This window comes from Pyrenophora tritici-repentis, chromosome 9, assembly GCF_003171515.1.
Source record: "Pyrenophora tritici-repentis strain M4 chromosome 9, whole genome shotgun sequence".
Lineage (NCBI taxonomy): Eukaryota > Fungi > Ascomycota > Dothideomycetes > Pleosporales > Pleosporaceae > Pyrenophora > Pyrenophora tritici-repentis.
Window position 1 is genome coordinate 785462 of NC_089398.1, and position 27998 is coordinate 813459.

Here is a 27998-nt window from a genome sequence, read left to right on the forward strand (position 1 = left end):
TATCCCGATGAACAAGGCGCTTGCTTGGTGGCAGCGTCTATTAGGAATGAATGATGGATAGTGTTGGCTTGGAAACACAGCTACTTTTTAATATTATTCCATTCCGTTTCTCTATTCTCAGGTAACAGCACTACGGGTTCGGCTTCATGACAGATAGGTAGACCTGTGCCCAAGTGATGCTCACAAGAGCCATTCAAGCAGCTAGTACATTTTACTTCGGTATTACACATAATCGTACACGGGAACAAACTGCTCCTAAAATCAAGCGTCTTTTGAAGCTGTCCGCTTGTCGTTGCCATGTCGCTGCCAACATTGGCGGAAAATCTCCATCTAACAGTATGGTGTTAGTGTTGGCGATGGTACCAGGGTTCGGTCATTTCTCGGCTTGGACCCAACCTTCAAATTCGTACCTCTTGCTTGCAGGCTCGCCAATCCTTTTTTTCGTAGTAACAGTCCGTCAATTTCGCATTCTCATCTGATCGGAGTAAGTTGGAGCTTGGCTCGGGTTTCGCATCTGCCAACGTACCCGCACAGCCCGTGCTGTAGATGCGCTTGTCCCTAATGTTCTAGTCAGCCATTCGCTCTTTCCCGGCTCTCCGCATTGAAAACCTACCAGTCATCAGGTTCATCATCAATCACCAGCTGTGCAGCTGCCGCGCGTGCCTTGTCATCGTTTGACATTTTAGAAGAGCTTTGGAATTGGATTTGGTTGTGTAAAGTCAAGTGGAAGCTGCGCAGATTGATTGTACCTTGAGCACGGTCGGACAAACTCGGTCCGGTGGTGAACGTCACGATCCCGAGCATCATGGCGACTAAGAAGTTGAATGTCTTGGTCTATTCAGGTATGCGTATTTTTTGCAAAATGTTGACTGGAACGCTGATTCATCCAAAGGAAATGGCAGTACCACGGAATCTGTCCGCCACTGCCTGTATACCTTGAGGCGGCTTCTGTCCCCCTCCTATGCCGTCATCCCTGTCACTGGCGACATCATCATCAACCAGCCCTGGTTTAGTACTTGCGCCCTGCTTGTGTTCCCTGGAGGGGCTGATCTAGGCTACTGCCGCACTCTCAATGGGGAGGGTAACCGTCGTATCAGTCGCTATGTTAACAATGGTGGCTCTTATCTCGGCTTCTGCGCAGGTGGCTACTACGGCAGTGCAAAATGCGAGTTCGAACTTGATGATCCCAAGATGGCTGTTGAAGGCGATCGCGAGCTGGCCTTCTTCCCGGGTATCTGCCGAGGGCTGGCTTTTGATGGCTTCAAATATGCTAGTGAAGCTGGTGCAAGGGCTGCAGATATCAAGATCCACAAGAGCGCCTTCGATAATGTGAATGATGGAATTGCGGAGACATTCAAGAGTTATTACAACGGAGGTGGCGTCTTTGTTGATGCCAAGAAGCTGGAGAATAGAGGTGTGCAGATTCTGGCCAGCTACACGGAAGATTTGCATGTCGACCCAGGCGACAGCAAGGCTGCAGTAGTGTATCGGAAAGTTGGTGAAGGCTACGCTGTGGTTACTGGTCCGCATCCAGAGTAATGCCATCACAACATTTGCTGTGTTCTCTGCTGACAGTTAGGAAGAATCGCCCCACAGAATCTGAGCAAAATCCCGAGCCTGCCATCATACGAAACAGTCATCGAAGCTATTACCGCTACCGACGCTACCCGACTGGCTTTTATGCGCTTGATCCTTGAGAAACTTGGCTTGCAAGTCAATGAGCAGGAACAAGCGGTACCGTCCCTTTCCCGTCTACATCTCACAGCTCACAATCTTGCAGACGTCACCGAGATCGTCGCGAAATGGACTGAAATCCTCACTGTGATTGATGGTGACGAGTACATCAAGGGAGAAAATGATGTCTTCCGCATTGAGAAAGAGGGTACAGTGTGGGGTATGAAGGAACTGAAGAGAGCGGTCAGTGCCATGTCAGAAAGACTGCCTACGCTTTCAGCAGTAACACATGAAAGCAAAGAGCAAGGCGAAGCAGTAGATGAGAGCAGTGGTAAGAAGAAGCTCAAGACGAAAGAGGAGGAAATACAAGAGTGTATCGAATACACTGCAATCAACAATTCCGATCAGATCCTGGACTACGACAAGGTTGTAAAATCTATTGTACCGCATGAGAAACAGCTTCCATCGTCAAGCGAGATACCGTTCCACCACGAGGCCTTCTACTCCAACCTTCATTTCTACCATAACAAGCTCCGTAACCCGAACGCGTCGTTTGGCAAACACTTGATGTATGCCGAGGTAGTCACGTCCACCAACACCCTACTAGAGAAGAACCCGTCATTGCTTCGCACACTACCCAACGGCTTCACCATAACCGCAACTACGCAAATCGCTGGCCGGGGTCGAGGAAGCAACGTCTGGGTCGCACCTCCAGGTGCTCTCATGTTCTCCACAGTCCTCCGGCACTCGTTCGCCCTAAGCCAAAGCGCCCCTGTCATTTTCATCCAGTATCTCTCTGCCCTGGCCATCATTCGAGGTATCAAAACCTACGCCCCAGGTTACCAGGACATCCCCGTAAAACTGAAGTGGCCAAACGACATCTATGCCCAACTGCCAGGCTCCTCCAACAATCCTCTCGTGAAAATCGGTGGTATCCTCGTAAACAGCAGTTACTCTGGCTCCACCTACGACATCATAGCCGGTATCGGCATCAATCTCTCCAACCCTGCACCCACCACATCCCTCAACCTCCTCGCCTCCTCACAAGTTCCGCCGCTGAAGCCATTCACTAATGAAAAGCTCCTCGCATCCATTCTCACGCAGTTTGAATCGCTGTACACGGAATTCTGCTCCACAGGCTTCAACCGGGACATGGAAGCCGAGTACTACGATTATTGGATCCACATGGACCAACAAGTGACGCTGGAGAGCGAGGGCGGCGTCAAGGCGAAAATCAAGGGTATCACGCGTGACTGGGGGCTACTTTTAGCCGAGGAACTAGGGTACGAGGACCGTCCCACAGGCAGGATAGTCGCCTTGCAAAGTGACAGCAACAGTTTTGATTTCTTCAGAGGCCTAGTTCGGAGAAAGATATAGATTTCAGAGAGATACATGTTTGGTGGATGCGTCCAACCTCAGACCAGGTCCAAGTCGTAGCTGCAATTATTTCTCCTGTTTCGTTCAAGAGCAGAGTTTTGGGCCGCCTGTGGGTGACACTTGTCGCTTGAGGTATGAAACTTTTGTAATACCCATGGAACTCCATCAATCCCCCAGATTTATGTACTACAGGGCCCATTCTTTCACTATTCAAGCTCCTTCACTCTGGACTGCGATTGTCCCGTTGGCAGGAAGGATCCAAGAATCCATAAATCTCCGGTGGATTCCATTCACCAGGAGAACACGAAGATGATGCTAGCCTTGCACCTTATTAAAACATGGGGGTTATTCCCATGTACCATAGCATACGTCCGTAACCAATGTCGGCATACGATACAACGGCGAGTCATGCTTCTCTCTCCTTGCATACTTGTCACAATTTATGGAACCTTACCAAACAACCGGAGACTTCAAACCCGTCACACTGTCGCGTTTCGTCTCCGAATGACTCTAGAAAAGTAGTACGCAGGATAAGTACCTGGAGTTAGTCCTGTCAGACGAGTCGTGCCTGAGACACGGGACTATCCGAGACTAGGGAAATAAGACGTAGCAGCTAGTATAGCAGCAACGGGACAACGGGAGCTCGTATCAAACACTATATATAAGTTCCCGTGTAACTCTAGTGTCGTACTTCAGCTGCTTCACCCGTAAAGGCCCGATTGGAATCTGGCAGTGTAGAAACAAGTCGCGGTTCAGCGCAAAGGGCTGTTGTATGCGACGTGCATCTCTACAAATATTCCGAGCTGCTCAATGACTTGAGGAACCAGTACTTTGTTTTTCTAATTATCTTTCTCACTTCGCGACTAACGCAAATATGCCTAGTCGAACCATTTGCGGACTCTTGAGCATTCTTGGCGCGTTGGCCACGTGCGGTTCCGTGTATGCATGGAACGGCCTTCGCAATCCGTGGGCTAGTTTTGCGACCCCAATACAGATTCTTTTCGCTCTCGTCTTTCTTCTAACCACAGTCGACCATATTTGGACCATCCTATGGTGGATTGCGTACACACCCGTTCCACCCACAGACAGGCAGCTATTGCCCAACATTACTGTTGTAATCCCAGTATACAACGAATCACACTTTGTTCGCTACGCTCTACATTCCATCTTACAGTCGTCTTATCCAAAACATCGACTTGAAGTCGTTGTTGTGGACGATGGCTCTTCAGACGACTCGTGGGACCACATTTCCGACACTGCGACAGTGTACGTCGACGCTGGAATCCGTTATCGTACCGTCAAACACGACACTAACATGGGAAAGCGATCTGCAATCATATCCGGCTTTTCAATTGCGAACGGCGATTTCATCGTCTCTCTGGATTCAGACAGTGTACTAGAGCGCAGCTCTCTGTCGAACTTGGTGGCCCCCATGGTGCTTGATGCACGCATCGGAGGTGTGGCAGGCCATCTCAGTGCTCTCAACGTGGATGGTAAACTCATCCCGCGTCTCCTCGACATACTCTTCGAGTCGAGCGGCAACACTCCTCGAGCAGCACAGTCGCGCGCATGCGGTGCTGTCACCATTCTCCCCGGCGCACTCTCAGCATATCGAACTGTCGCGATCCGACCTTTGTTCGCCGGCCTCCGCGAAACTACTTTCCTGGGTTCATCAATCAATCACGGCGAGGACGTCGAACTGACACTAGGGCTGCTGCGTAGCGGTTGGACAACGGTTTATCAAAGCAATGCTGTTGTGCATACCATCGCCCCAGAGAGCGCTCGTCGGGCTTTTCTCATGTACACGCGCTGGGAACGAAGCTCCTACGTTTATCTGTGCTTGGGCTTCTTCCAAGTTGCTGTGAGAGCCATTGTCAAACAGCTAACATCGCATTTTCGGAACAACATCAAGGGTGACGAAATAACAAAAGAGCTGGGTGTCGATGAGAAAGAGGAGGTAGTGTATACTCCGATGAGTCTCCTCAACGTTGCCAAGTCGGTTCTGGGCAGCTTGTTTTTGCTTGTCAACATGACTTCCACAGCCGTCGGCAACTTACTCTTCCCCTTCCTTGTCTACTCCCAAGCCTCAACGATCAGCTTGCGGCCTCAAGTTATGCTTCTCGGGTGTATAAGTACACTGCTGCTAGCAGGGTTCCGTACTCTTCTCTTCTATGCGGATTGTGGTGACAAGAGAGACGATACGCGAGACGATGATTCAACTCGAGAAGAGTTTGTCAAGATAGACTATTGGGGGAAAGAAATGGATGAGCTGAAGATCTATGGCCGCAAGGAACGGTTGCTTTGGCGGTTGCAGTATGGGGGGCTTGCTATGTTTTTCCATTCAAGCTTCATTACATGGACGTCGTTAGCAGCATTATTGACTTTGAAGAGCCAGCAATGGCTTACAAGATAGCCCACCCGCGACGGTACATGCTTGGTGGCCTTTTAATCCGCTTTTTTTTCTTTTCAGAAAGTTTGTAATTAGTTATACGTAATACAATAGAGTAATTCAGGTGACAGAAACGTAACGTCGTGGTGCTCATGATGTGTCTAGAATGCTTAACTACTAGCAGGGTGCCAGCCTCGTATGAACAAGGCCAGTCCCTACAGTAACATATTTAGAACGCTAGACATGAATTCCAAAGTAGTCGTTTTTTGTTGTTTTGTCTTCTCAACCAACAACCGAGGTTGAACAGAACCGCCTCCTCATTAGTCATCTGAACGCCGTAGACGCCGATGGGTCATGCATCGCGGACGCGAACATGACAACAACCTTGGGAAGCGCTTTATCCGTGGAGATGCCCGGAAAACTTCAGCGCATGTGACACAGATGACGTTCATGGTCGAATTAAGCCATCAATTGCTTGCAGGAGTACCAGCGCGATTCCGCCTACCAGAATCCCGAGGTCGTCACTTCCGTATGAGTGAGCCTTCACCACGTTCCTAGGCTATGCCATCGTTTGCGTCTCAATAAAAGTATAATTTCAAGATGAATACAGTTCGCACAGCAATAAGCTCCGGCAGCGGCCGTGTGAAACTCACAAATGTCTTCCCTTGGATTACCTCGCCTTTCATTGTCGGAGCGCCAATGCGCGTCATGTCTGGGCCTCATCTGGCGTTGGCCGTATCAAAAGCTGGCGGGCTGGGTTTTATCGGCCCTGGTGCGAAGCCAGAAGATACCGGTACAGACCTCAAGACAGTTCGAGAGCTGCTGAACTCCGCGAAAGAAACCTCATTTCCAGGATGGTCTCAATCTGGGGAGAGGTTGCCCGTGGGCGTCGGGTTCCAGCTTTGGAACGGAGACCTTGATTCAGCGTCCAAGGCTGTAAAGGAGCATCAACCTTGTGCTGCATGGTTGTTTGCACCTCGTCATGGACAAAAGGAGCTTGACAAATGGACGGCGAGGCTGAGGGAGGTGTCTCCTAGTATTCACATTTGGATACAGATAGGAACTTTGAAAGAGAGTGTTGAAGCTGCGGAAAGCGCTCATCGACCAAATGTGCTAGTCATACAAGGTGCAGAAGCAGGGGGTCATGGGAGGGCAACCGACGGCATGGGCATCATGGCCCTCTTTCCCGAGGTGGCAGATCAAGTCTGCGACTCTGGTATGCTCTTGATTGCTGCTGGAGGTATTGCCGACGGTCGCGGCATAGCTGCTGCTCTTGCCCTCGGAGCGAATGGCGTAGCTATGGGCACTCGGTTTCTCGCCTCCACCGAGGCCCGCATCAGCAAGGGATACCAGAAGGAAGTCGTGCGCGCCACCGATGGTGCTCAATCTACAACCAAAACGATGCTGTACAATCACCTTCGAGGGACGATGGGCTGGCCTGAGCAGTACAGCCCTCGTGGAATTGTCAATAAGAGCTGGCAAGATCACCAAGCTGGTGTTCCGTTTGAGGAGCTGAAGAAACTCCACGACGAAGCTGCGAAGTCTGGGGATGACGGTTGGGGCCCGGATGGGAGATTGGCTACATACGCAGGGGCTGCGATTGGACTTGTGCACAGTGTTGAAGATGCCGGTGTTCTGGTGAAACGCTTACAAGATGAGACGGTAGCAATCATCAAAAGTCTGCACAGCAATATGTAAAGGCAATGGATGGATACTCAACAGCTTTTAGAAAAGCTTTTGGAGGGCCGTTGCGTCTGCAATACCATCGCGATACGAATAATGAAACATATGATATTTCGGGGCCGTCAAATGACATTCTGTGGTATACTCATCCAAAGAGATCGCACCGCTCATGCAGATGAAAAGGCAAATGTCAGGTCTTTGAGCAACTATAGCAGACTTCGCCATCCTTTACCGGTGCCCGTCTCCATCTTGCCACACGTGCATGGCATCTGCACTCACAAATATTGTAACACACTACCAGTCAGCAATCTTCTAAGCTCTTCCTGTAGTAATATGTTCCACTTGTTATTGCTCATACAAACCTGTGGTGCTCGCAAACCTGACTAGGTCCGATCTACCAAAGGCTGGTCGTGGCGGGGCAGGCCTAGACGCACTTGCTCCACTCAATGTCTTCCTGCCGATAGGGCGCACTTACTATCGCTCAACACGCCTTGTGCATATATTTGCTGTCATACATGCGTGTTGCGCCGCGCTAATCTACTGGATGAGGATTAGAAATCCAGTGTTGATGTATAAGGTTGTGGGCGATGGCCATACTTTATCAGTGTGAGCAAATCTTGGCTCGCGTTACAGGCACTTGACGCAAGTGTTACCAGTTTCTTGAAACGCATAAGAAGAGGGAGTTAAAGAGTAGTCGAGATGGACCCAATTGCCAATCCTACAGCTGTTCAGATACACGGCGTACAGAGTGTGAGCGACAGCAGAATGCAGACAGAACCAGAGGAAATTTGGAGTGATCTGAGACACACAATGTCAAGACTTACTGGACGGTCGAAGGCCGGCAGCGACATAAGGAAGTCTACACATCAAGAGATGGAAGTTCCCTCACAGGGACGGACTCGGTCGCATCGAACGAAGAAGATTGATGAGTTGGGTGAAGAAGAGTCGGGGATACCAATTGTGGATGCTGAGGATGACTTTCCAGAGGGCGGTCTGCGTGCTTGGCTTGTTGTCGCATCGGCGTGGTTGATGCTGTTCCCTTCATTCGGATTTATGGTTTCTATTGGGACGTTACAGGATTACTGGGGTCAGAATCAGCTCAAGGATATGTCGGCAAGAGATATTGGCTGGATACCGTCGGTCTTTGTGTATCTTTCACTCGCGCTGGGAATCTGGGTGGGACCGCTGTTCGATCGATACGGACCGAGATGGATTGCACTGATTGGAAGTGTAGCCTTCCTGCTCATGATCTTCTTGCTTGCTGAGTGCAACAACTTCTGGCAGATGATTCTTTGCTGCGGCATATTGGGAGGTTTCTCTGGTGCAATGCTGACCACGACGAGTCTGGCAGTGGTTGCGCATTGGTTCAAGGAACGTCGTGGTCTTGCGCAAGGTATCGCCATGATGGGTAGCTCCGCTGCCGGTTTGACCATTCCTCTGGTGTTACGAACAACCCTCCCAAAGTACGGGTATACTTGGTCACTCCGCATCCTGGGCTTTACCTTCCTGTTCTGCTTCATCATCGCCAATATACTGATGAAAGCTCGTATCCCGCCATCAGCCGCAGCGAAGAACAAAGCCATCATCTCGTTTTCCATATACGGTGATTTGAGACTGAGTCTTTTAACTCTCACCGTGTTTGGTTTCGAGATCGTCTTGTTTGGAGGCTTGGGAATCTTGCCCACGTACGCAACGTTGAGCACCGACTTTCCACCAGATACAGGCTTCTACCTTATCTCAGTACTTAACGGAGTCTCTTGCCTTGGACGCCTGCTCCCAGGATATGCTGCAGATAAGATTGGACGATTCAATACGCTTTTAGTTATGATCATCTTCACTCTTCTCTGGATGCTGGTACTCTGGTTGCCTCTTGGTACAAAATCGCTACCGGCACTCTACGCTTTTGCGGCACTCTTCGGATTCGGTACAGGCTCCTGGATGGCTCTAACGCCTGCATGTGTAGGGCAGTTGTGCAGGGCGGAAGAGTTTGGCAGGTACTACGGAAGCATGTACTTTATCGCTTCTCTCGCGACACTGGTTTGCATTCCCATCAGTGGAGAACTCGTAGAGACGGTTGGACCACAGCCGATGGTGGCTTTCTTCTGTGCGATTCTTGGGTTGAGTCTGATTAGCTTTATGTTTAGTAGGTGGGCATGTGTGGGAAGGCGCTGGACGTTGAAGGTAAAAGTGTAGGCGACAGAAGTTGTTGTGGGGTGACAGTTGATTCTTCTTACTATCCAGAGATAAGTATCGCAATTGTCAATGTGCCAATTTGAATGATGCATGAGAAGAGGCATTGCAGATTGTCATGAGAATCGTCTAAAGCGGTTGAGTCCTGTCCTCTGTCGCCCACCCATTTCCCCAATGCGGAAGGATCGCGTGTACCTGGAGATTCCCGCAGTTCTCCCGCCAACGAATGCATGTACTTAACGAACTCTTTTACCAACAATTGCTTAGCAAATAATAGAAGATACACCAAAAGTATGTCAGAGAAGACGCGATGCTTTCCTCAAGTCGCATTCCTCGGGCGCGGTGGTCCCTGCACCGCCAAGCCCCTCGCTCCACAAAAACCGAAAGAGCCTTCAACAACACCCATCCCACATCAACACCGACGCGCACCCCAAACGATGCTTCGTGTCATGCATCAGTACTGCTCACGATAATGCGCCATTCAATATCTCACTAACCTCTGTTGTCGCCCTGCCACCAACGCGCAATCAACCAGGTACGTAGCTCTTCCTTATTCCCTCTACACAGCTCGAAATGATGAATATCATAAATCACAAGTTTCAAGACGGATCGGAGAGACTTTTCACGGGTCTTATTGAATGAGTATTTCCTTACTGATACCTCGAGTTCACACATCACTTGCATTTCACACATCTTTTCAGACCGACATCGCTGACAAAGACCTCTTCATCACAGAACCAGACTTCCAACATGAGATATATATTTTCATTCATAGCATTCATCCAATAATACCTAGCTTCCATGCTCCGCCTTTGTTCCCCTCCCTCCTTCCCTTATGTATATAGATATCTGTCTGTCCGTGAGAAAACAAATGCGGTGAATAAAGTTAACAATACGGATACTACTGTACAACAACAATAAGAGAAGCCTAAGCTATGGAAACCAGAAACGGAAAAATACTGTTTCGCGAAGAGCGAAATGCAAAGCCGTTCAGCGCCGCCCCGAGCCCTCCTTCCATATCCGTCCATCCAACCACCCATATCCGTGCCTTACATACCGAGCATTGAGAGACATGCTTGTAATTTTTTCCCTAGAATTTTGAAAGTGTGCGCCGTGGTTCACGAGGTTAACGAGAGAGACGTCCACATTGAGTAGACCATTGCCTTATTTGTTGCTGCAAGGATTGTCGACAGTCTGTTGATCGTCTAAGCCTTGTTTCGGCCACTGCGACGCGGTTGGCCGTCAGCAGTAGCGGCCTTCTTAGGCTCCTTCTTCTTCTTTGCGGTTTCCTTCTTCTCCTTCTTGGGACGGCCACCTTTCTTAGGGGCGGGCTTGGTCTCAGCCTTCTCTTCGCCTTCCGCCTCGGCGTCATCAGTCTTTGTCTTCTTCTCTGCAGGCTTATCATTGTCGGCGTCAGCACCGTTATTCTTAGCAGGCGATTCCTCGGCCTTGCGCTTGGAGCCGGTCTTGGGAGCGTCCTCTTTCTTGTCGGTCGTGGGCTTCTCGTTAGACTTGTCCTCTGTGGCATCCTTCTCGGTCTCTTCCTTTGATTCTGCCTTGGACTCCTCTGCCTTGGAGTCGCCATTAGTCGTAGGCTCTTCCTTATTCTCCTCGGCAGCCGGTGCATCTTTCATCTCTTCATCCTTCTTTTCCTCCTCAGCTGACTTGTCTTCGTCTTTCTTCTCCTCTTCTGCTGGCTTTTCCTCGTCGTTCTTCTCCTCCGCTGCCGACTTGTCCTCAGCCTTGTTTTCTGAATCTGCTGGCTTATCCTCTTTCTTCTCTTCGTCCTTCTTGTCTTCTTCCTTGGAGTCGCCGTTGGTCTGGGCACCGTTGGCACCATCGGCCTTTTCCTCGATTTCAAGTTCGGACGCGCGCTTTACAACATCGTTACCAGACCTCTCGACGTGAACTGCAGGGTTCTCCGGATCGGCATTCTTCTTAATAGTGTTGCCGCGGTTTGACTCGATGGCAAGTTCACCTTGCTCCTTGACTTCACCAATGGTGCCGCTGGGCTTTCCTGAACCCCAGTTCCATGAGACTGATGAAAGATACGTTAGCTAATGTCCCGTATGGCTAGAAGGGAGGGATCGTGGATGCGATCTCGCCTTCGAGAACGCGCGGCGATGCGCCATTTGCGCGCTAGTGCGTTTGATGCGCCGGGCAAAGGTTTGCCATGCGCGCGTTTGGGTTGAGAAGAAGCGAATGTAACAAGAAGCGCATACCTTTGTCTCCTTGCTGGATCTCAGTGTCTGTCATTGTGTATGTTACTCAACAATCGTAAGTGGTATGAGATGACGTTATGCTTTCGCAAAATAGCCTTCAGCGTCGCAGTTATCGAATGAAGTCGCAATTGAAGCGCGTGAAGTTGGTAACAATGGTGTTGTGAATAGGGGAGATGGCGCAAGTAGTGGAAAGCGACGCGACGTGTGGTGTGGAAGAAGAAGGAAGAAAGAATGAAGGAATACGAGCGCTGGGAATTGAGCTCGAAGATCGGAAGTCGCGATGCCGAAGTTTGATTGGATGCCCTGACCCACAAACGTGCAAGTTCCCGGGGAAGGTGGCTGGCAGATCGGAACACCGGCGTCATCTGTGGGTCTGTGCGCGTTGCCAAACATATCCTCGGGTTTAGTTTGATGCGATTCGCGAGGAGGACAGCGTCTTACAGGAGAAATTTATGATAATAGAAGAGTGAGAATATGATTCGGAGGCAAAAACTGTCTAAATCACTTCTATTTGAGGATGAACTACAACACAACCAAACAAAAGCCTGTGATCTACGATCCGATCGCGCCTTCTAGAACATTCTTCATGCCACCCATCTTTTGGCTGTGCGCAAAGTCGAATGCCTTCACCAAGCCCATGAGGTGACTTGCTGCTGCTAGTACGACCAGAACATGGAAGATCTGGTGACTTGAGCCCCAAATATCGTACTTCCCTGGACTCCACTTCTCAGGTACTCTAGCAGCGTAGATGGCGGCACCAGCGATATACAGGACCCCCTGCAAAACGACCCAATCCAGCCCAATACTCTCCCGCATATGCTCGACTCCATATAAGCGAATGCCATGAACTACAGGAAACACAGCCGAGAGACCCATGAGCACGAACATCAATGCTCGAAACGGCCTCAGAGCGGGTGTGCGGAACTTGGGATGCGTCGATACAATGGATGTGCCGGCTGCCAGAGTCGTGATCATTGTCCAATAAGTCTTCCTCAGCTCTGGCTGCTCTCCGAAACCATAGTATAGGACCGGTACGAAGCTTCCCCAGATCAAGAAGACGATGCCCAGATAATCCAGCTTGTTGCCCCATACGGCGACTTCGTGTGAATGATTCTGTATGGTGTGATAGGTTCCGCTCATGCCCAGGCAAGCAATTGCTCCAGAGAAGTAACAGCCAAACGCGTAGATGTCTTCGCGAGTGGCCGTTTCGTAACGAGGCTCAAGAGTTTGATAGAGAACTACACCGGAGATGGCGGCTAGAAGGGCTCCGATAAGATGAGTGTAGATATTGACAGTTTCGTTGTGCAGATAACCAAGGCTTTTCCATGATTTGGCGTAGGAATTTGATTGAGCGCGGTAACCGGATCGGATGTAGTGATTGTCTTGCTGCCATGGCGAGATTTCATGCCATAGCAATATCAACTTTTCCCCGACCTTTTGCTCCAGCTCTTTCCCTTTGGTTGCGGCTGTCGAAGCTGCCTCTTTTGCGGTATCCATGTTCTCGTTGTACTAAAGACAGAGGATGAATAAGAAGATATATAGCAATGCGGAGATGTGAATGTTCATGTAGAGGAAATCTGGAGTTCACATGTCATGCAGCGGCTTCTCGAATACCTAGGTACCTTCTAGGACCCCTACCAGACTATGCCACATCTGGTGGACCTTGCGAGGACAGCACGCGTTTCGTAACTCTATCATACGTGTATTGGGAAGATCGCAACGCTTCGGTATTCTGAATGTCGCATCACGTCAGTTTGGCGGAGAGAGCTCGGGGTGGAAGTAGTGCGGCAGCGTGCTCAAGTGTGCCCCTCCATCCCACCTTCTAACCCCCCTGCGCAACTGCTTCTACAAACCCAGCATGGGTCGCGATTGTCCTCGGTGCCAGATACAGCCATGATAATCGCGTTTGACATAACTTGAGCTTCACCTCCCTCCCTGCCTCTACCTACCAGCGCGATGAAGTCCTCAGACCCCGCCCGTCCCAGCAGCCGTCGCGCCGCCTCCGGGGCATGGAACCGCCTCAAGCCTGTCCGCGAAGATGTCCTGGAGACATACGGGCTGCCCTCAAAGGGCGAGACACGGTACCAACAACTCGATCTCGGATAGCCTATCAAATCACTGATCCCCCAGGCTGAACGACTTCAAAACCCAAGAAGTATACTTCAACCGAATCATCGAACGCTACATGAAACTCTGCGCCCTCAACCGCGAAGAACTCGACCGTCTCTTCGCCTCCGTCAGCGTCCCCTCAGACGCCACAGCCGCAGATACAAAGGCCAACGAAACAAGTAAACTCACATCCTCGTTCTCCTCGCTCTCGCTATCCAAGCACGCGCCTCCGGAACACCAAGCCGCCAGTCGACCACCCCTCGCTACAGCGTCCACAAATACTAGCAACATACATCCTATACCGCAGAAAGCGTTTGCACCCTCGATAACAGAGTTGGCAACGGTACTGGCTTCGTTGCGTAAACTCCGTGAAGCAATAACCGCGTCGAGTCGGAGTGACGCCTTCACCCTCCGCGCATACACCTTCGCCATCCACGTGTCCGTCCTGTGTCATGACTGGAACTCATATCTACCATCCCTACTCTCGCTACTCAATACAATTCATCCCCGGAACCCGCTGTCGCCGTCGACACTGCACGAGTTTGTAGGCCTCTTGATTCTCGATCAGGCGTGTCGGCAGTCTGATTTCTCGGGCGCGCGGGCAACGAAATTGGCATACGGGTATAAGGATTGGAGGGTGGAGAAGGTGCTCAAGTGTCTGGTGGCGGATGATTACGTGGGGTTTTGGCGGGTGAGGAGAGCGGTGGATGGGTATCAGAGGAGTGTTATGGAGTGGGCTGATGGGGGCGTAAGGGTGCATGCGTTGAAGTGTCTGGGCAAAAGTTATTTGAGTGCTGATAGAAGGTTTGTGGAGAGGTGTACGGATCGGAGGTGGGAAGAGTTGGTGGAAGATGGGGTGGGGTGGGCACTGAGCGCTGACGGGGAGAAGGTTATGATCAAGAAGCCAAAAGGAGCTTGATGGTGTAGATACCCTAGCCTATGTTGGAACACGTATTGTGAAGTTTCCCAGGCATATTTCATTGCGTCGAATGGGGTATCATTATAACTTTTAGATCAAATCGCATCACTCCTCCATTTCCTCGTCTTCGCCATCTTCACCAGCATCTGCCGCGTCCTGCCAGACATCATCATCCATATCATAATCGTCCAGATCATCCATCTCCTCGTCCTCATCATCGTCTCCTTCGCCCTCTTCTGGGTTCTCGCCCCTTGCAGCAGCCTTTTCTTTCCTCTTCTTTTCCACATTCTCCTTTTGTATGCGCCGCCTCTCCTCCTTCTCCTTGTTCCTCTGTGCCCACTTCTTCTCTAGTTCCTGTTGTTCTGCCTTGGTCTTTGTGATGAACTCATGCCACAGGATCCTACCGCCACACACATCCTCCTCGACCTTTGTGAGGCGAAGCTTCATGCGAGGGCCGAGCTCGACGAGTTTGACGGCGCGCTTCTCGACACGGGGCTTGGAGCCGCGAGCTCGTGCGTGAGACGTCTCGTCGCCAGCCTTGAGCTTCTCCTTTTCGCGACGCGACAGGACCTTTTGCCGTACGGGTGCTGTGACTTCCACCTCGGCGTCCGTATCCTGTTCCGTGTCGGAGGCGGATGTATATCCTGCCGCTGAGGGATCCAGCATATAGTCTGCGACGTCCTCTAGCTTTCCAAGATTAGGTAGTGCGCTCTTCTTCTTTTCCTTGCTGCCTATCAACTTCTCTGCCGCGTATAGCCTTCGGATCGCCTTGGGCACGCCTGTGACCTTTGTAGTGATAGCATAGTGTCTTAGGCTTATTGTGACGGAGCCTGTGTCGTCTGAAGGAGGTTCGCGGTTGAGGAGGAGCACGCGCTTGATCGAATGGAGGGGTGTGGTGTGGGGTTGGATAGGAGGGAAGAGGCCCTGGAACATGTCTGTCACGAGCTTCTCCAGATGCTTCGGCGGTGCCTTTTCGCCCATACTTTCCCTCTGCGTATCGGTTGTTAAGAAGTTGTTCATAACAAGCAGCGGAGCAACCTATAAGATTAGCCTCTATACTATGTAGAAAGATAGTACAAATATTATAGGGAAACCTTACGAGGTAGTCTTGAGCCCCAGCTCGCGGGCGTCTCATCGAATGGATAATGTCTTTGCAGAGACTGTAGTTCTCTACTCGGAAATGGAGAGTCGGACCGCGCGGCGTTCGACAGAGGCGAAGATTTGTGTTTCCAGATTCTGAGCGAGAAAATAGAAGCAAATGTGAGACTCCAAGCGGTCCGCACATGACCAGGTAGTCCTTGAGCTTGTTCGCCCGTCGCTCTTTGAGGCGGATAGCTGTGTCTGGTTCAAGGCAATGCCTAACATCATTGACCAGGTCGCTGACCGACTTTCCAACTTCTTGAGCGCCAATGCGAATTACCATGGACTTGGGGCCTGCCTGGGGCTTCTTGGCCAGCTCCTTGTCCTTTGCAGACTGCTTCTTCCTCGCGGTTCCTCTTCCACGGGCCATAGTGACGGCTTAAAGTTTCCGTTTGTATTTAAAGGTCGAATCAGGTATTTGCGCTGAAATGTGCGACGAAATTCTTCCCAATGTTGGTGCGTGCGAAAGAATGGCACTCGTGTTGTAGAAAGTCGTCGTGATCGTCTGTTGAAGCCAGCTCCAGTCGCATGGGGTCGCGAAACTTTTCTGTGGGTCTGCTAGCCTCGGTCCGCCAAGATTTCGCAATCCAGTCGGTATCAGCCAAAAGTTGTCGCACGCCTCTCACCATTCATTCTTTACACCGAAATGCCCGGTCTTGCAAAGAGAAAGCTCAAAGAAGTCGGGTCGAGTGCGACCGGTGCGTCGTCGTCGAAGAAGGCGCGATCCTCAGAGAAGATTGCGGCGAAGCCTGCACCGCCGCCCGAACCCGAGTCCAGCGATGACGACGAAGAGGTGAACGAAGATGAGGAAGATGGAGGTGCCGAAAAGGATCAGGACAAATCGAGTGCACCTGACGCTGAGGAAGAAGCCGAGCCCGCAACAACCGGCGCAGATGAAGTGAAGAAAACATTTGCCGACCTGGGTGTACGAGAAGAACTCTGCGATGCCTGCGAGAACCTCAAGTTCAAGAACCCAACCCCGATTCAGACGCAAGCTATACCCCTCGCTCTCGAAGGCCGCGATGTCATCGGTCTCGCTGAAACTGGTTCCGGAAAGACGGCCGCATTCGTTCTGCCCATTCTTCAATCGCTGTTGGAGAAGCCACAACCACTCTTTGGCTTGATTCTGGCACCTACACGAGAATTGGCATATCAGATTGCACAACAGGTGGATGCCCTGGGCAGCATTATCAACGTCAAATGTGCCACCCTTGTAGGAGGCATGGATATGGTGCCACAAGCCATCGCCCTGTCCAAGCGGCCACACATTGTTGTTGCTACGCCTGGTGAGTTTTGGTACATACAGGGCATAATGCGTCCTACTAACAAACTACAGGTCGTCTACTTGATCACCTCGAAAACACAAAGGGCTTCTCGCTCAAGCACCTCAAATACATGGTTCTCGATGAAGCCGATCGCCTGCTCGACCTCGACTTCGGTCCTGTCTTGGATAAGATTCTGAAAGTACTGCCCAGAGAAGGACGACACACCTATCTCTTCTCTGCTACCATGTCGTCCAAAGTAGAGAGTCTTCAACGCGCAGCTCTGCAGAACCCAGTCCGGGTGAGCATCAGCAGCTCGTCCCACCAGGTCGTTTCGACACTACTACAGCGATACGCCTTCATACCGCACAAGTACAAGGATCTGTATCTTGTCCACCTGCTCAACGACAACATCGGCCACCCGACCATCATCTTCACCCGCACCGTCAACGAAACCCAGCGTATTGCAGTCCTCCTCCGCGCTCTCGGCTTCGGCGCCATTCCTCTCCACGGTCAGCTTTCGCAGTCTGCACGTCTAGGTGCACTCAATAAGTTCAAATCCAAGAGCCGAGACATCCTCGTAGCCACCGATGTAGCAGCCCGTGGTCTCGATATACCCGCGGTGGACCTTATTGTCAACTTTGACCTCCCCAGTGACTCCCAAACCTACGTCCACCGCGTCGGCCGAACAGCAAGAGCTGGAAAGTCGGGTAAAGCAGTATCGTTCGTCACACAGTACGATCTCGAGATCTGGCTGCGCATCGAGCATGCCTTGGGCAAGAAGATTCCTGAACAGACCTTTGACAAGGACGAGGCAATGGTATATATGGACCGTGTCAGTGAAGCACAGAGAGTAGCAATTAGGGAGATGAAAGACATTCACGAGCAGAGGGGCAAGGGTGGACGTGGAGGCAGGGGTGGCGGTCGAGGTGGCCGCGGCGGAGGTGCAAGGAGAGGACGTGATCAGATGGACAGAGAGGAGGGTTAAGATCCAGATCATCATGATAGTTCAGCGCGCGTTTTGGAGTTTTGGTTTTGTCAGTTTCTAGCGGATACCCTACGAGCTGCTTGATCCGGTACTTTCTTGGAGAAGATGGCACCCTTGGATTGGGATTTAAAAGTTTCTCTGTGGGTTCTCTTCATGTACTATTGGTAGAGCAATGACTTATATATTCTTTACGATGATGATACTAGATTTTCTGACTTTTGGTTCTCCGTAATCGCGCCACATTCAATCTGATCGGGAAGTTTTTGGTTTTCGCTTTAACAGTGGTGATCTTTGTGAATCATCTCTGACGAGCGGATTCAAATCATGTTTTCCTGCAAAAGTTTAAAGAATTGGAGATCTTAGATTCCAGCGCCTCGGTCATATACAGAAAAAGAACCGACTTTTTCTCAAGCGAAGACATCAATTTTGGGAAAAGGCAGACCGCCAACATGCCACTCATCCACAGAAGCTTTTAGATATACCAATTTCGTTTATAGCATTCGATGAAAAAGAAAACACGGAGCCCATTCGAAGTTTATATACCCAACCTGACGCACGGCCACGCTCAAACCGACCACAGCATCAACTAGTCCAAAGTGTGTTTTTGACACCCCAGAAGACACAGGCACACAGTGGGTCCATACCGCGTTCTCATCCACTTTTTAGAAATATCCAGGACAAGTGAACTTATTTTTAGTCACATCGCCAAACCCAGCCAACCGTTCATACCACACACATCTCCTTGATGTTCACAATAATTGAGCTGTTTGTTGGCGCGATCCACACCAACAACCTGCACATGCGATCTTTATAGTGCCACTTTTGGAAGAACATATACATGTCGCAAATTTCCTTTTAAATACCAAGAGCTGGGGGAAGGGGTGGGAAAATGGTGGAGTTCTGCTGTTGTTTTTGAGAAGGACAGGAGAAGGGGGAAATATGACTGCTTGCCCGCTGCACACCCACACATAGGAGTGTTGAATTATACTTTTGGAAGAACATGTGAAATACACCTTGTCATTTTAAAATTTTAGAGATCGGGGAAACAAAGGTCCAGTTTGTGCATCATTTTGGGAAAGGTAGAAGAGTCGAGAGACATGAGGATGTGGCATCTCTTTTTCAATCGTTTCCATATTCCAGTGCGGCTGCCTATTCCACGCTAACACATTCATTTATTGTCTCATGGTTTTTTGAAAAGCCAGAGGACGGTTTTGCAGGGTTCAAAGATGAGGAAAGGAGGGAAAGAGGAGGAACATGGTTTGCTTCGTATACTATTTTTTTCAGAAAGCGGGAGAGAGAAGATATGTACGGATTAGATTTTGCATTTTAGTGGTTTTTTTTGTAAAAGAAGGGATGTGTGAAGTAAAAGAGAAGGAAGAAAGGGAGAGGAGAAGGATGTTTGTACTCAAAGAGGCGTAGAAGCACAGAGACATAGAGGGTGTCCCCTGTTGATTTTGGGAGTCATGCGCAGCGGATATGGAAGTTTTGGATACATGAATAGCTGTTTGGAAGATTTAGGGAGGTCTCGCTCGTGGGATTGTGCGCTGGAGTTTTCTAACATCTGTTTTTTTAGTAATTGAGGAAGGCAGCGTTGCAATGATGGTGTGGGATTTTTAGGGGGTGAGAGCTAAAGGAGAAGAGAAAAACATCACCTTGTTCTACGTCTGTTTTTGTAAATTGAGGAAAAGGTGGTTCTGGTGGGGAGGGGAGTAGGAAAAGAGGAAGGAGTCGACTCCATTCGAGTGTTGCTTCTTCTTTTAGATTCACATCAGAAGCATGTTAACTAGTTTTTGGAACTCGCAAAGAATCCATGAACTTTTGGAAGGCTTTATTTTAGTACATTCCATAGATTTCCACGAATGGTTTTTAATGTACCGCCAACTCGATGACAATACAAGACACAGAGCCCACGCCCCAAAGACCATCTTTTATACACAATAACTCACCAACCCGCTATACCTAAACAGGCGTCCGGCCATTCCCACTCTCCATATCCTTGCACAACTTGCCCAACTCCTCAATCACAACCTGATGATCATCCCACTGCTTCAACCCACTAACCACAACCACCGCAACAGGTCCGTCACAATTCTTAATGAAGATAGGTACACCGCCGCCATGGATCGCATAGTCTTTCGCTGTTTCGCCCAGGCCCATCTTGGCCTTGAACTTCTCTTCATCACCTTCAAATTGGTTTTGCAGACGCCATGTACTGGCGTTGAAGCGGATGACGGCTGCGCGTTTGCGGGAGACCCAGAAGTCGTTGTCTAGAGCTGTGCCGGAGTGTGTTACCTGCGTTTGGTTGTTAGCGTCAACTCTGGAAGGGATGAAGCGTGAGCATGTACAGAGTGGAAGAGCACGTGGCCTGGTGTGCTGATCGTGGAGATGTTCACCACAGCCGGTCGCTCGAAAGTCAGTAGCCTCGTGCGGATGTTGTACCCGAGCTTAAACGCAACGCTGGAATCCCAGTACGGCAAGATTGATTCCTTCTCTTGGGCTTTGATGGCTTCGACTTCGCGGGGTGCTTCAGCAAGACCCACGTGCTGCGGGATTTGTACGTCATCGGTTGCCATGATGGGGTGATGTGCTGTGTGTTGGGGTAATGGTATTGATGCAGGTGTATTTGCGGAATCTCCGGGTGATACCTATGCTTTTGCAATTGAGATGGGAAACTATATTTAACAATGATCTGGGATGTTAGCATGCTTATTCATTCAACGCCAATGCCGATGCCGCCCGTTCCAGGCAGAGCTTTCATAATTGTGGTTCTCGCGCCGGGTGGAGATACGCTAATACCCCACGATCATCGATCCTTCCGCAGAGCCGCGTTCGTCACCTTCTACCTATATCTCCATCAAGGGGCAGACCATTTCCTTAGCATGCGGGCACGTCTTTAGTGCAGGGTTTCATCGACGTTTATTCCCGTATCCTCTCAGGTTTCTACCACCAACTTTTCATATACACGACAATTCTTCATCCACTCAGCCTTTTTAACGACCGACCAATATACTCGCAGTGATGGTACCAAAGGAAGTCATATTCCTCCGTGTCTACACCTTTCGGTGACCACGTGCTTGCCCTCGCAGCCACTACCACCACCACCGTCAAAAAGGACAACCTAGGCCAATGGAATACCTTCAGCCCATCTTCTGGTTATGGAAAAAAATCATTGCGCTCTGGGCGCTACCCTCTAGCTTCTGCAGTGATCGAAATAAGTACCTACCGGCAGAGCAGAAAGACAAGCTAGCAGCTCAGCATCCAGCGTTGAGCCAAGCTTTGCACCCCACGACGTGAACTTCCCTTGGTTCAGGTTGCACATTGCAATCTTCATATCCTGCTCCTGCTCATTCTCCACCCATTTGTAATGGTATACCTCAAAAGAAATTTGCAGGCCAGTCCTGACAGCGAGGGCATTAGACAACGCAGCCGATACCGATGGTCCCTTGCCATCAGTATAACGAAAAATCCCGTCATCGACAATCGTCGCGCGAACATCAATGTCGCCATCGGTAGTGGATGTAGCGCTGTGTTTACACACATAGTCATCCCGTCCAAGCACCTTGTAATTGCGCAAGAATAGTTGTTGTAGATCTTCCGGCGTGAGAACACGGCCTAACTGGTCAGAAGCGGCTTTCATCACGACCGAGAAGTCTTGTCATAAACCAAGCGGTAAGTCGAGACCGGCACTCGTCTCTAGTATCCACGCGGCGCCTCCCTTTCCGCTCTGCAAGTTCACCTAAATGATACTCTTGTATGTAGCACAGATGTCCTTGGGATCCAGTGGAAGATACGGGACTTTCCAGATACTCTTTCCCTTGCTTTCTGCTGTCTTCTCTCGCTGTTTGAGCCCTTTATGGGTTGCATCTTGGTGAGAACCACTGTAAGCGAGATATACCGAGTCACCCGCATATGGAGCTCGCATACCCTTGAGGAAGGGGGCTAATGTTTTATTTCGATAAAATCTTAATTTCATTAAATACTTCTAGTTATATAATACTCGAAAATTTTGAGTGGAATTATATAACTAGATGAAAGCTCTAAATAAGCTATATTCGTGTGTACTACATTTATTTATAGTGGATATTCTAGCGGAAGCTATAGGAAGCGTTACTAATCATGCAATAACTATCTACTAATTCTGCACCAAAATACAGGACGACTGCTACAGTGGACTAAAAAGCGATGTAACAACTAAAGTTTGAGGTAAAGAGATATTACCTTGATTTGTATAAAGCAACTTACTAGTTAGTTCTCTAGCGAAAAAAATTATATCTGAAGTGTAACTATTATAGATCTCTAGTGTGCTGCGACACATTCCGGTCACCACCTCCTATAGCCGCACTGTCTTGTCCCTGGATGCTGATGCGACCGACCAGCCATCCAGTCTGGATTTCATGGCAAGTGGAATTGTGTTTTGCATAAGCATGACCATGACCTTTTCTTAATAACCCTAGGACCCTCACATATGGCCTTTCTACAGTCATGATTTCGGTTGGGATTTACTTTGAGCTTAGACTGACGCTTAACGAAGGTGTTGGGACAACATTGTGTTTAAGGTTCGTACCGTTCATCGTAACATGGTAGTGCCTACCAAGATATTTCGACGAAATTTGGAAGATCACGTGGCAGAGCAGGGTTGTGCTACGTACGTGGCTTAGTTCTCGAGCAACAAAAGCCAACCCCATTTGCCTGACGACACTCACGTCTGCTAAGGGAACGCGTGGATGACAGAACCTTCCGTCACCTCACAGGATATAAAACATCACAATGTCAGAGGCAGGCAAAATCCTGGCTGTTCTAGGAAGCCATGGTGCCGGGAAAGCGACGACTATCGGCAATCTCATCTATAAGGTATAGCGCCGCATTAGAAGATAGTTTAATTACTTACGAAGACTTAGTGTGGAGGTATCGATATGCCAACTCTGGAGAGACTCGAGAAAGGGCGCAACAACGGATACGCCAGAGCCTTCAACGAGATCAAGGCGAGGAACGAAAAACTTTACTTCTACACACCCAATAACAAGATTACCGTAACGGGTACGTGCTTCAATCTAGGTACATTGTCTAGGCACAGAATTCCCTGCTAAATCAATAAAAGAAAATTTATCTAACGCTGACGGTCTCCTTCTCATCATTATGCCTCATGAGACAGACAAGCAGCTGCAAGAGATTGGTGATCAATTGAACGGCATGGCGTCACACAAGATGGTGGTTCTGGTTAATAAGCTGTAGGTTTCACCAGTACTTTAGATCTAGTCTCTAATACGTGCTTAGGGACGAAGTCGATTGGTCTGAAGATGCGTTCACAGATTCGGTCCGAGTCACCAATGCCGTGCTTCAGAGCCTTGGAGTTTCCAAAGAACAGTATGATACACGTCGCTGAATCCCGAAACGAGCTTTAACGTACTGGGTGTAGGATTCTATTCGTTCCTGCTTCAGGACTGTACAGTGACAATCTTCTCGAGTTATCTTCAAGCCTCGCGTGGTATTCCAAGATAACAGAAAGTGGTAAAAAAAGAGTAGGGAAAGCCATCACAGTGGTTTCTGCCCTAGACTATATTCTTTCATAGGTGCTGTGTGTCCATGCATATGTGTGTGCACGTAGGAACGAATAGAAACGGTCGATGCCAGTCCTGTATGTAGCTGTGAACGGTCTGTAGGTACTGTATTCCAGCTACCTATTCCAGATGCTATTTACAGTCGAGATGAAGAGAAGAAGAAGAAAGTGGGCGGCCATCCAAGAACAGACGATACACTTGGCACAGCACGATGTACATCGTTTTGAGATCCCAGAGAGGAGAAAGTACGAGTTGCTAAGTGGTGTTGACGAAATTGAAACTAGCCTTGCTTTCGAGCGAGACATTAGGTCATACGAAGACCTTAGCCGCGAGCGTTCACCATAGCTAGAGGAAGGTGTTTCTCGATGGATGTCAACGCGCGGCAGGGCTTTGAAATCACATCGGCAAATCCCCCCGAGGAGTCGCAACGAGAAAGAAAGTCTTACATGGTAATAGAAGTGTCTGACTGCATTTATTGTATCTCAACTTAATCTCGGATAGAACAAGGCTTCTCACAAGACTGGTACTGTAGCGTATTTTCATACACAGTTTGCACCAGCCTTTTGAGCAGTATATAAGTCTTCAATGACGCACTATTCGGAATTATACCAGCATCCTATCGGAAACAACCTGAAGTTTAGGTTTACGTGAACCTTCCTGGTATTTTCTTCAATCCTCCACTTGCTCATGCACACTTTCGAAATCGCAATCTTGGCACACATCGCACATTTTGACACTTTATTTTGTATGATTTCGTAAAATCAGAATAGTAACAGACAGGGTAGTCATGGCAGTTCATTCCTCTTTTTTAGAGAAGATATTTTCAAGTGTGGATACCGAGTAAGCAGGCCGACAAGAGCAGGAAAAAATAATTTAGTCCGCAGTGGGCGACAATTCCCCATGCAACATCCGGATTGTTTTTTTAGGAGTACGGAAGAAGTCAATTCTCGTGTTAGAAATCAGGTTTAAATTCTGACGCCAACGATCTCATGCATAGGTAGAGTCGAACGATTTAGTATGAAACACCCATGACTGCAGGAGCCAGTGAGAGGAAGGAAAAGACATACCACTTTTTGTTTACACTTTTGTATCCGGCCAGACGCAATTTAATACCTTTTTAGGCCAGAGGATGCCATACACGCCATAAGCTCACAGCCCACGGATTTTCCACAAGCGCAAAGATATTTTGGCTTGCGTCGACGATTTTTTAGAACATTCGGTATGTAAAGTTGTTTTTAGACAAAAGAAGGAGCAAAATCATCAGGGATGTCTGTAGGGATTCTTCAGTGTTTTGATAGTCAGAATTGTGTTGTAGAAAAGAAGGAGTACAGAGAAATATCGACAAAATATATAATTATTTCAACCCATAGTCTCCCAGCGTCACCCGTAAGTTGATGTGTACTTTTTTAAGTCCGCACCACGGCATCCATGGTCACGAGTACCACGGTTTTTAACCTTCTCAGACAGGCCGTTCATCATGAGCTCGGACTGGGATTTTCAGAAAATCCCCCAGGAAGAGACGGAGAGACAGTACAAACACATATCCGTAGATCAGTTGATTTTCTGACACAAAGACCCAGTTTCCACACGAGGCCTGTTTGGGATTTTTGGGACAAACCAGCACATGCGAGTACTGCCCTCCTTTTTATAAGTTTCTAATAAGCTGAAGGAGATAATAGGAAAGATGAATATCGAGCGCGGCCCCATCCACAATATATAGTCTGTTCTTCGACAGACTCAGAAACACTCATAGGGCGCTGTTATTTACACTTTTATAAAGGCGCAGTCCATAGGGATGTTGGACGGTATTTTGAAGATTTATAGGCGTATAGAAGAAGACGGAGAGAGTCATGAACCTTGACTGTTGCGCAATCTTTTCAACAAGGCCTTGTCTCACATGCAAGCGTTGTTCCGATTTTTAGAACACACAACTACTCGACTATCCGGGTTTTCAATGTTTTCATTAGATGCAGGAAATGTGGCGGGAAAGATACATGTCTTCGACCCATATCTTTTTGTATAAACAAATTTCAATTATGCTTAAGAAGTAAAGGAACAGCAAAAGAAGAGGTGGACTTATATACACCACCCCAGCCCTCTCGACGCAACATGCGTTCCTGACTCTTTGGTTTTCTTTTCTCGCAGAAAGAAGAGCAACATGTTTCTTGTCGTAGCAATTTTTTAGATTCTTCAAAATTCTGAACAGAAGAATAAGGCGCAAAGCAACATCGTTGGATAAGTTCATGGGTTTTTGAAAAGCTTTCAATGAAAGAGAAGCGCTTGGAAGCTTGCAACACATGGTTATGTGCCATGGTAGTTTTTATTTATCCATGGAAATCGCTCAGGTATGTTTATTGAGAAGGACGCAAAAGACGCCCTCATAAAAGCCTCTGCACGCTGTTTTAAGATCGTGGAGTATCGAGTGAAGGTGAATGAAGCAATATGGCGTAGCCGGTGATTTTTTGAGCGGGAAAGCAGAAGCAACGAACGCCATAATGGCATACGTTCTATCTATTTTAGAAACCGAGGGAAAGCATTTAAAGCCCGGGGTAGTTTTTTAATGTAAAATTTAAAGTTGGGAATGTAAAAAGCAGTGGATGATGAGTGTAGGACATCCGGGCAAAAGCCTTTTGTATGCCAAAAGTGCGCACGGACGCATCACTTGAGCCAAGATGGGAACAAACAAGCAGACATCCGATAGCACTCAACAAGCAAATAGTAATTGGTATCATTACGCATTAACAGCTACGTCTCATATCCACGCCTCAACTATCGTTATCATACAACAGTCTGCTCCTTCCCCTAATTACATGGCTCATAGGCCTCATTCACTAAATGTACAACTATTGCGACACACTACAGTAGCATGGAATCCAAGTTCTGTGCTGCGCTAGCGACAGACTTAACCAGATGAGTAAAGACCAAGAGCGACAACGTGAGGGTTGATCATGCTCAAGTTGAAGGGAGTGAGGTAAGGGTTGGCGTCAGTAAGAGCAACGAACATGGTACCGTTAACGGCTGGGTCACCCTCGTAGACCTCACCGGCGGGCTGGTAGGTGAAACCAGTGTTCTCACCGGTGATCTCGAGAGGAGTGTAAGTAAGGTTTAGCTGCGAGACCCAAGCGACGAAGGCAGGGGCGCCAGCAGTGGTGTCGGTGATGTAGGAGTTATTGGGGCCGACAGCAAGACCGGGGTTCTCCCAGGTGAGGTTGACCAACTTTCCGGGGAAAGACAGAGGCTCAGAGCGGTTGCGCGCGATGGCTGGGCCGCAAGAGTAGCCGGGGTGCTCAGTGCCATTGATGTTCACACAGCTCTCATCAGCGGGGATGGTGGAGTCGGCAGGGTCAGCGACGCGGCCACCGGCAACCTCGTGGGGCTTGGTGTCGTTGGGAGAGAAGCGGTTGGGGTTGGGCTGGTTGTCGATGAACAAAGCGGGGAAGTTCTGCCATGCGAGACGAGTGGTGTTCTCGGGGCAGGAGCTGATGTAGGGAGCAAGGTAGGTCCATTGCCATGACTGAGGAATGCCAGTCTCGAACCAGACGGGCATGGGATGAAGACCCATCATCTGACGGAAAGAGATCTGTTGGCGGGCCTCGGTAGCGATGGACTGAGAGAGGAGAGTGGCAACCTCGCGAGAGTCCATGTGGGCAAGGAACCCCCAAACACCAGACTCACCGAAGCGAGTGACCTTGATGTTGAAGTCGATGAACTCGCGGACAGTGCGGTATGGGTAGTTGTAAGTGCACTGGGGAGGAGCAGTCTCGCCGAGCATGTTGGTGAGGAGAGTAGCATGGCCACTCTCCTGGGTTGCCATGAAGGCAATGTAGGCGCGGTCCTCAGCAGTCAGACCAGCGTCAAGGAAGTCCTGAGTAGAGAAGACGGCAAGACCGTTGTTAAACAAGTCGAGCTCGATCCACTCCTGGTAGAGACCAAGGGTGATGGACTCGTAGTCGAAGTCGCTGTTGACCATGTAGCGAGGCTCGGTACCGTTGGTGCCAAGACCGCCAGCTGGTGTGTAGGGAATGGGCATGGGGTTCTGAGGCAGGCCATTGGTGTTGTAGTAGGTAGCCGTTGGGTTCGGCGGCAGAGGAGCAATGGCGGTGCCAATGGTAGTGGGCGCCTTAGCGGCTCCAGTAGTCGTGGGTGTACCAGAGTATGGTCCATGGCTGGTGGCTCCAGTTACATCAGAGCTCCTCCGGGGAGGAGCTGAGCCAGCTTCTGTGGGAATAGCCTTTGAGATTGTTAGTGAAGTTTTATCACAGCAATTGAGGATACTTACGGGAACCTGGGAGTCAGGACCGAAGACAGAAGCGGGAGTCGCAGCTGGCGTGAAGGTCACGGAGAAGCTGGCATCCGCGTTGGTGTAGCCTGCTGGCCCATCACCAGTCTCTTGGGGCGCGGCGCTGTACTGAGGAGCAGCGGCAGCAAAGGCTACAAGGACCGAAGTGGTGAGGAGGCTCTTGGTCAACATCTTGAATTCGAGTTGT

At 49.4% G+C, this 27998-nt stretch overlaps 13 protein-coding genes across 13 annotated transcripts; 7 read left to right on the forward strand and 6 right to left on the reverse strand.

Moving 5' to 3' along the window:
- Nucleotides 1-261: 261 nt before the first annotated feature.
- PtrM4_146610 (CHCH domain-containing protein) lies at nt 262-681 on the reverse strand (the record flags this gene model as incomplete). The annotated part of the gene is made up of 3 exons (XM_066109882.1): nt 262-330; nt 411-558; nt 614-681. The coding sequence occupies 3 exons, from the start codon at nt 679-681 to the stop codon at nt 262-264; spliced, it is 285 nt and encodes a 94-aa protein (XP_065959865.1).
- A 124-nt stretch (nt 682-805) lies between these two features.
- On the forward strand, nt 806-3051 carry PtrM4_146620 (biotin-acetyl-CoA-carboxylaseligase; the record flags this gene model as incomplete). Its single annotated transcript, XM_066109883.1, has 3 exons — nt 806-842; nt 893-1535; nt 1584-3051. The coding sequence occupies 3 exons, from the start codon at nt 806-808 to the stop codon at nt 3049-3051; spliced, it is 2148 nt and encodes a 715-aa protein (XP_065959866.1).
- An 874-nt stretch (nt 3052-3925) lies between these two features.
- On the forward strand, nt 3926-5464 carry PtrM4_146630 (Glycos-transf-2 multi-domain protein; the record flags this gene model as incomplete). The annotated part of the gene is made up of 1 exon (XM_001938859.1): nt 3926-5464. The coding sequence occupies one exon, from the start codon at nt 3926-3928 to the stop codon at nt 5462-5464; it is 1539 nt and encodes a 512-aa protein (XP_001938894.1).
- A 576-nt stretch (nt 5465-6040) lies between these two features.
- PtrM4_146640 (Dioxygenase related to 2-nitropropane dioxygenase) lies at nt 6041-7138 on the forward strand (the record flags this gene model as incomplete). The annotated part of the gene is made up of 1 exon (XM_001938858.1): nt 6041-7138. The coding sequence occupies one exon, from the start codon at nt 6041-6043 to the stop codon at nt 7136-7138; it is 1098 nt and encodes a 365-aa protein (XP_001938893.1).
- Nucleotides 7139-7822: 684 nt separating this feature from the next.
- PtrM4_146650 (NarK, Nitrate-nitrite transporter) lies at nt 7823-9316 on the forward strand (the record flags this gene model as incomplete). The annotated part of the gene is made up of 1 exon (XM_001938857.2): nt 7823-9316. The coding sequence occupies one exon, from the start codon at nt 7823-7825 to the stop codon at nt 9314-9316; it is 1494 nt and encodes a 497-aa protein (XP_001938892.2).
- Nucleotides 9317-10241: 925 nt separating this feature from the next.
- PtrM4_146660 (uncharacterized protein) lies at nt 10242-11569 on the reverse strand (the record flags this gene model as incomplete). Its single annotated transcript, XM_066109884.1, has 4 exons — nt 10242-10246; nt 10623-10940; nt 11142-11351; nt 11536-11569. 4 exons carry the CDS (start codon nt 11567-11569, stop codon nt 10242-10244), a joined length of 567 nt encoding a protein of 188 aa, XP_065959867.1.
- Nucleotides 11570-12087: 518 nt separating this feature from the next.
- Nucleotides 12088-13032, reverse strand: PtrM4_146670 (membrane protein, hemolysin III protein; the record flags this gene model as incomplete). The annotated part of the gene is made up of 1 exon (XM_066109885.1): nt 12088-13032. One exon carries the CDS (start codon nt 13030-13032, stop codon nt 12088-12090), a length of 945 nt encoding a protein of 314 aa, XP_065959868.1.
- Nucleotides 13033-13491: 459 nt separating this feature from the next.
- On the forward strand, nt 13492-14563 carry PtrM4_146680 (Atrophin-1 multi-domain protein; the record flags this gene model as incomplete). The annotated part of the gene is made up of 2 exons (XM_001938854.1): nt 13492-13616; nt 13666-14563. 2 exons carry the CDS (start codon nt 13492-13494, stop codon nt 14561-14563), a joined length of 1023 nt encoding a protein of 340 aa, XP_001938889.1.
- Nucleotides 14564-14668: 105 nt separating this feature from the next.
- On the reverse strand, nt 14669-16073 carry PtrM4_146690 (Brix multi-domain protein; the record flags this gene model as incomplete). The annotated part of the gene is made up of 2 exons (XM_066109886.1): nt 14669-15601; nt 15663-16073. 2 exons carry the CDS (start codon nt 16071-16073, stop codon nt 14669-14671), a joined length of 1344 nt encoding a protein of 447 aa, XP_065959869.1.
- Nucleotides 16074-16349: 276 nt separating this feature from the next.
- Nucleotides 16350-17808, forward strand: PtrM4_146700 (SrmB, Superfamily II DNA and RNA helicase; the record flags this gene model as incomplete). Its single annotated transcript, XM_066109887.1, has 3 exons — nt 16350-16989; nt 17040-17785; nt 17806-17808. 3 exons carry the CDS (start codon nt 16350-16352, stop codon nt 17806-17808), a joined length of 1389 nt encoding a protein of 462 aa, XP_065959870.1.
- Nucleotides 17809-19912: 2104 nt separating this feature from the next.
- PtrM4_146710 (uncharacterized protein) lies at nt 19913-20526 on the reverse strand (the record flags this gene model as incomplete). Its single annotated transcript, XM_001938851.2, has 2 exons — nt 19913-20245; nt 20299-20526. 2 exons carry the CDS (start codon nt 20524-20526, stop codon nt 19913-19915), a joined length of 561 nt encoding a protein of 186 aa, XP_001938886.1.
- Nucleotides 20527-22720: 2194 nt separating this feature from the next.
- PtrM4_146720 (TEF1, Translation elongation factor EF-1alpha (GTPase)) lies at nt 22721-23336 on the forward strand (the record flags this gene model as incomplete). The annotated part of the gene is made up of 4 exons (XM_001938849.1): nt 22721-22804; nt 22852-22990; nt 23052-23181; nt 23228-23336. The coding sequence occupies 4 exons, from the start codon at nt 22721-22723 to the stop codon at nt 23334-23336; spliced, it is 462 nt and encodes a 153-aa protein (XP_001938884.1).
- Nucleotides 23337-26413: 3077 nt separating this feature from the next.
- Nucleotides 26414-27982, reverse strand: PtrM4_146730 (Ferritin-2 multi-domain protein; the record flags this gene model as incomplete). Its single annotated transcript, XM_001938848.1, has 2 exons — nt 26414-27742; nt 27791-27982. 2 exons carry the CDS (start codon nt 27980-27982, stop codon nt 26414-26416), a joined length of 1521 nt encoding a protein of 506 aa, XP_001938883.1.
- Between the last annotated feature and the right edge of the window lie 16 nt (nt 27983-27998).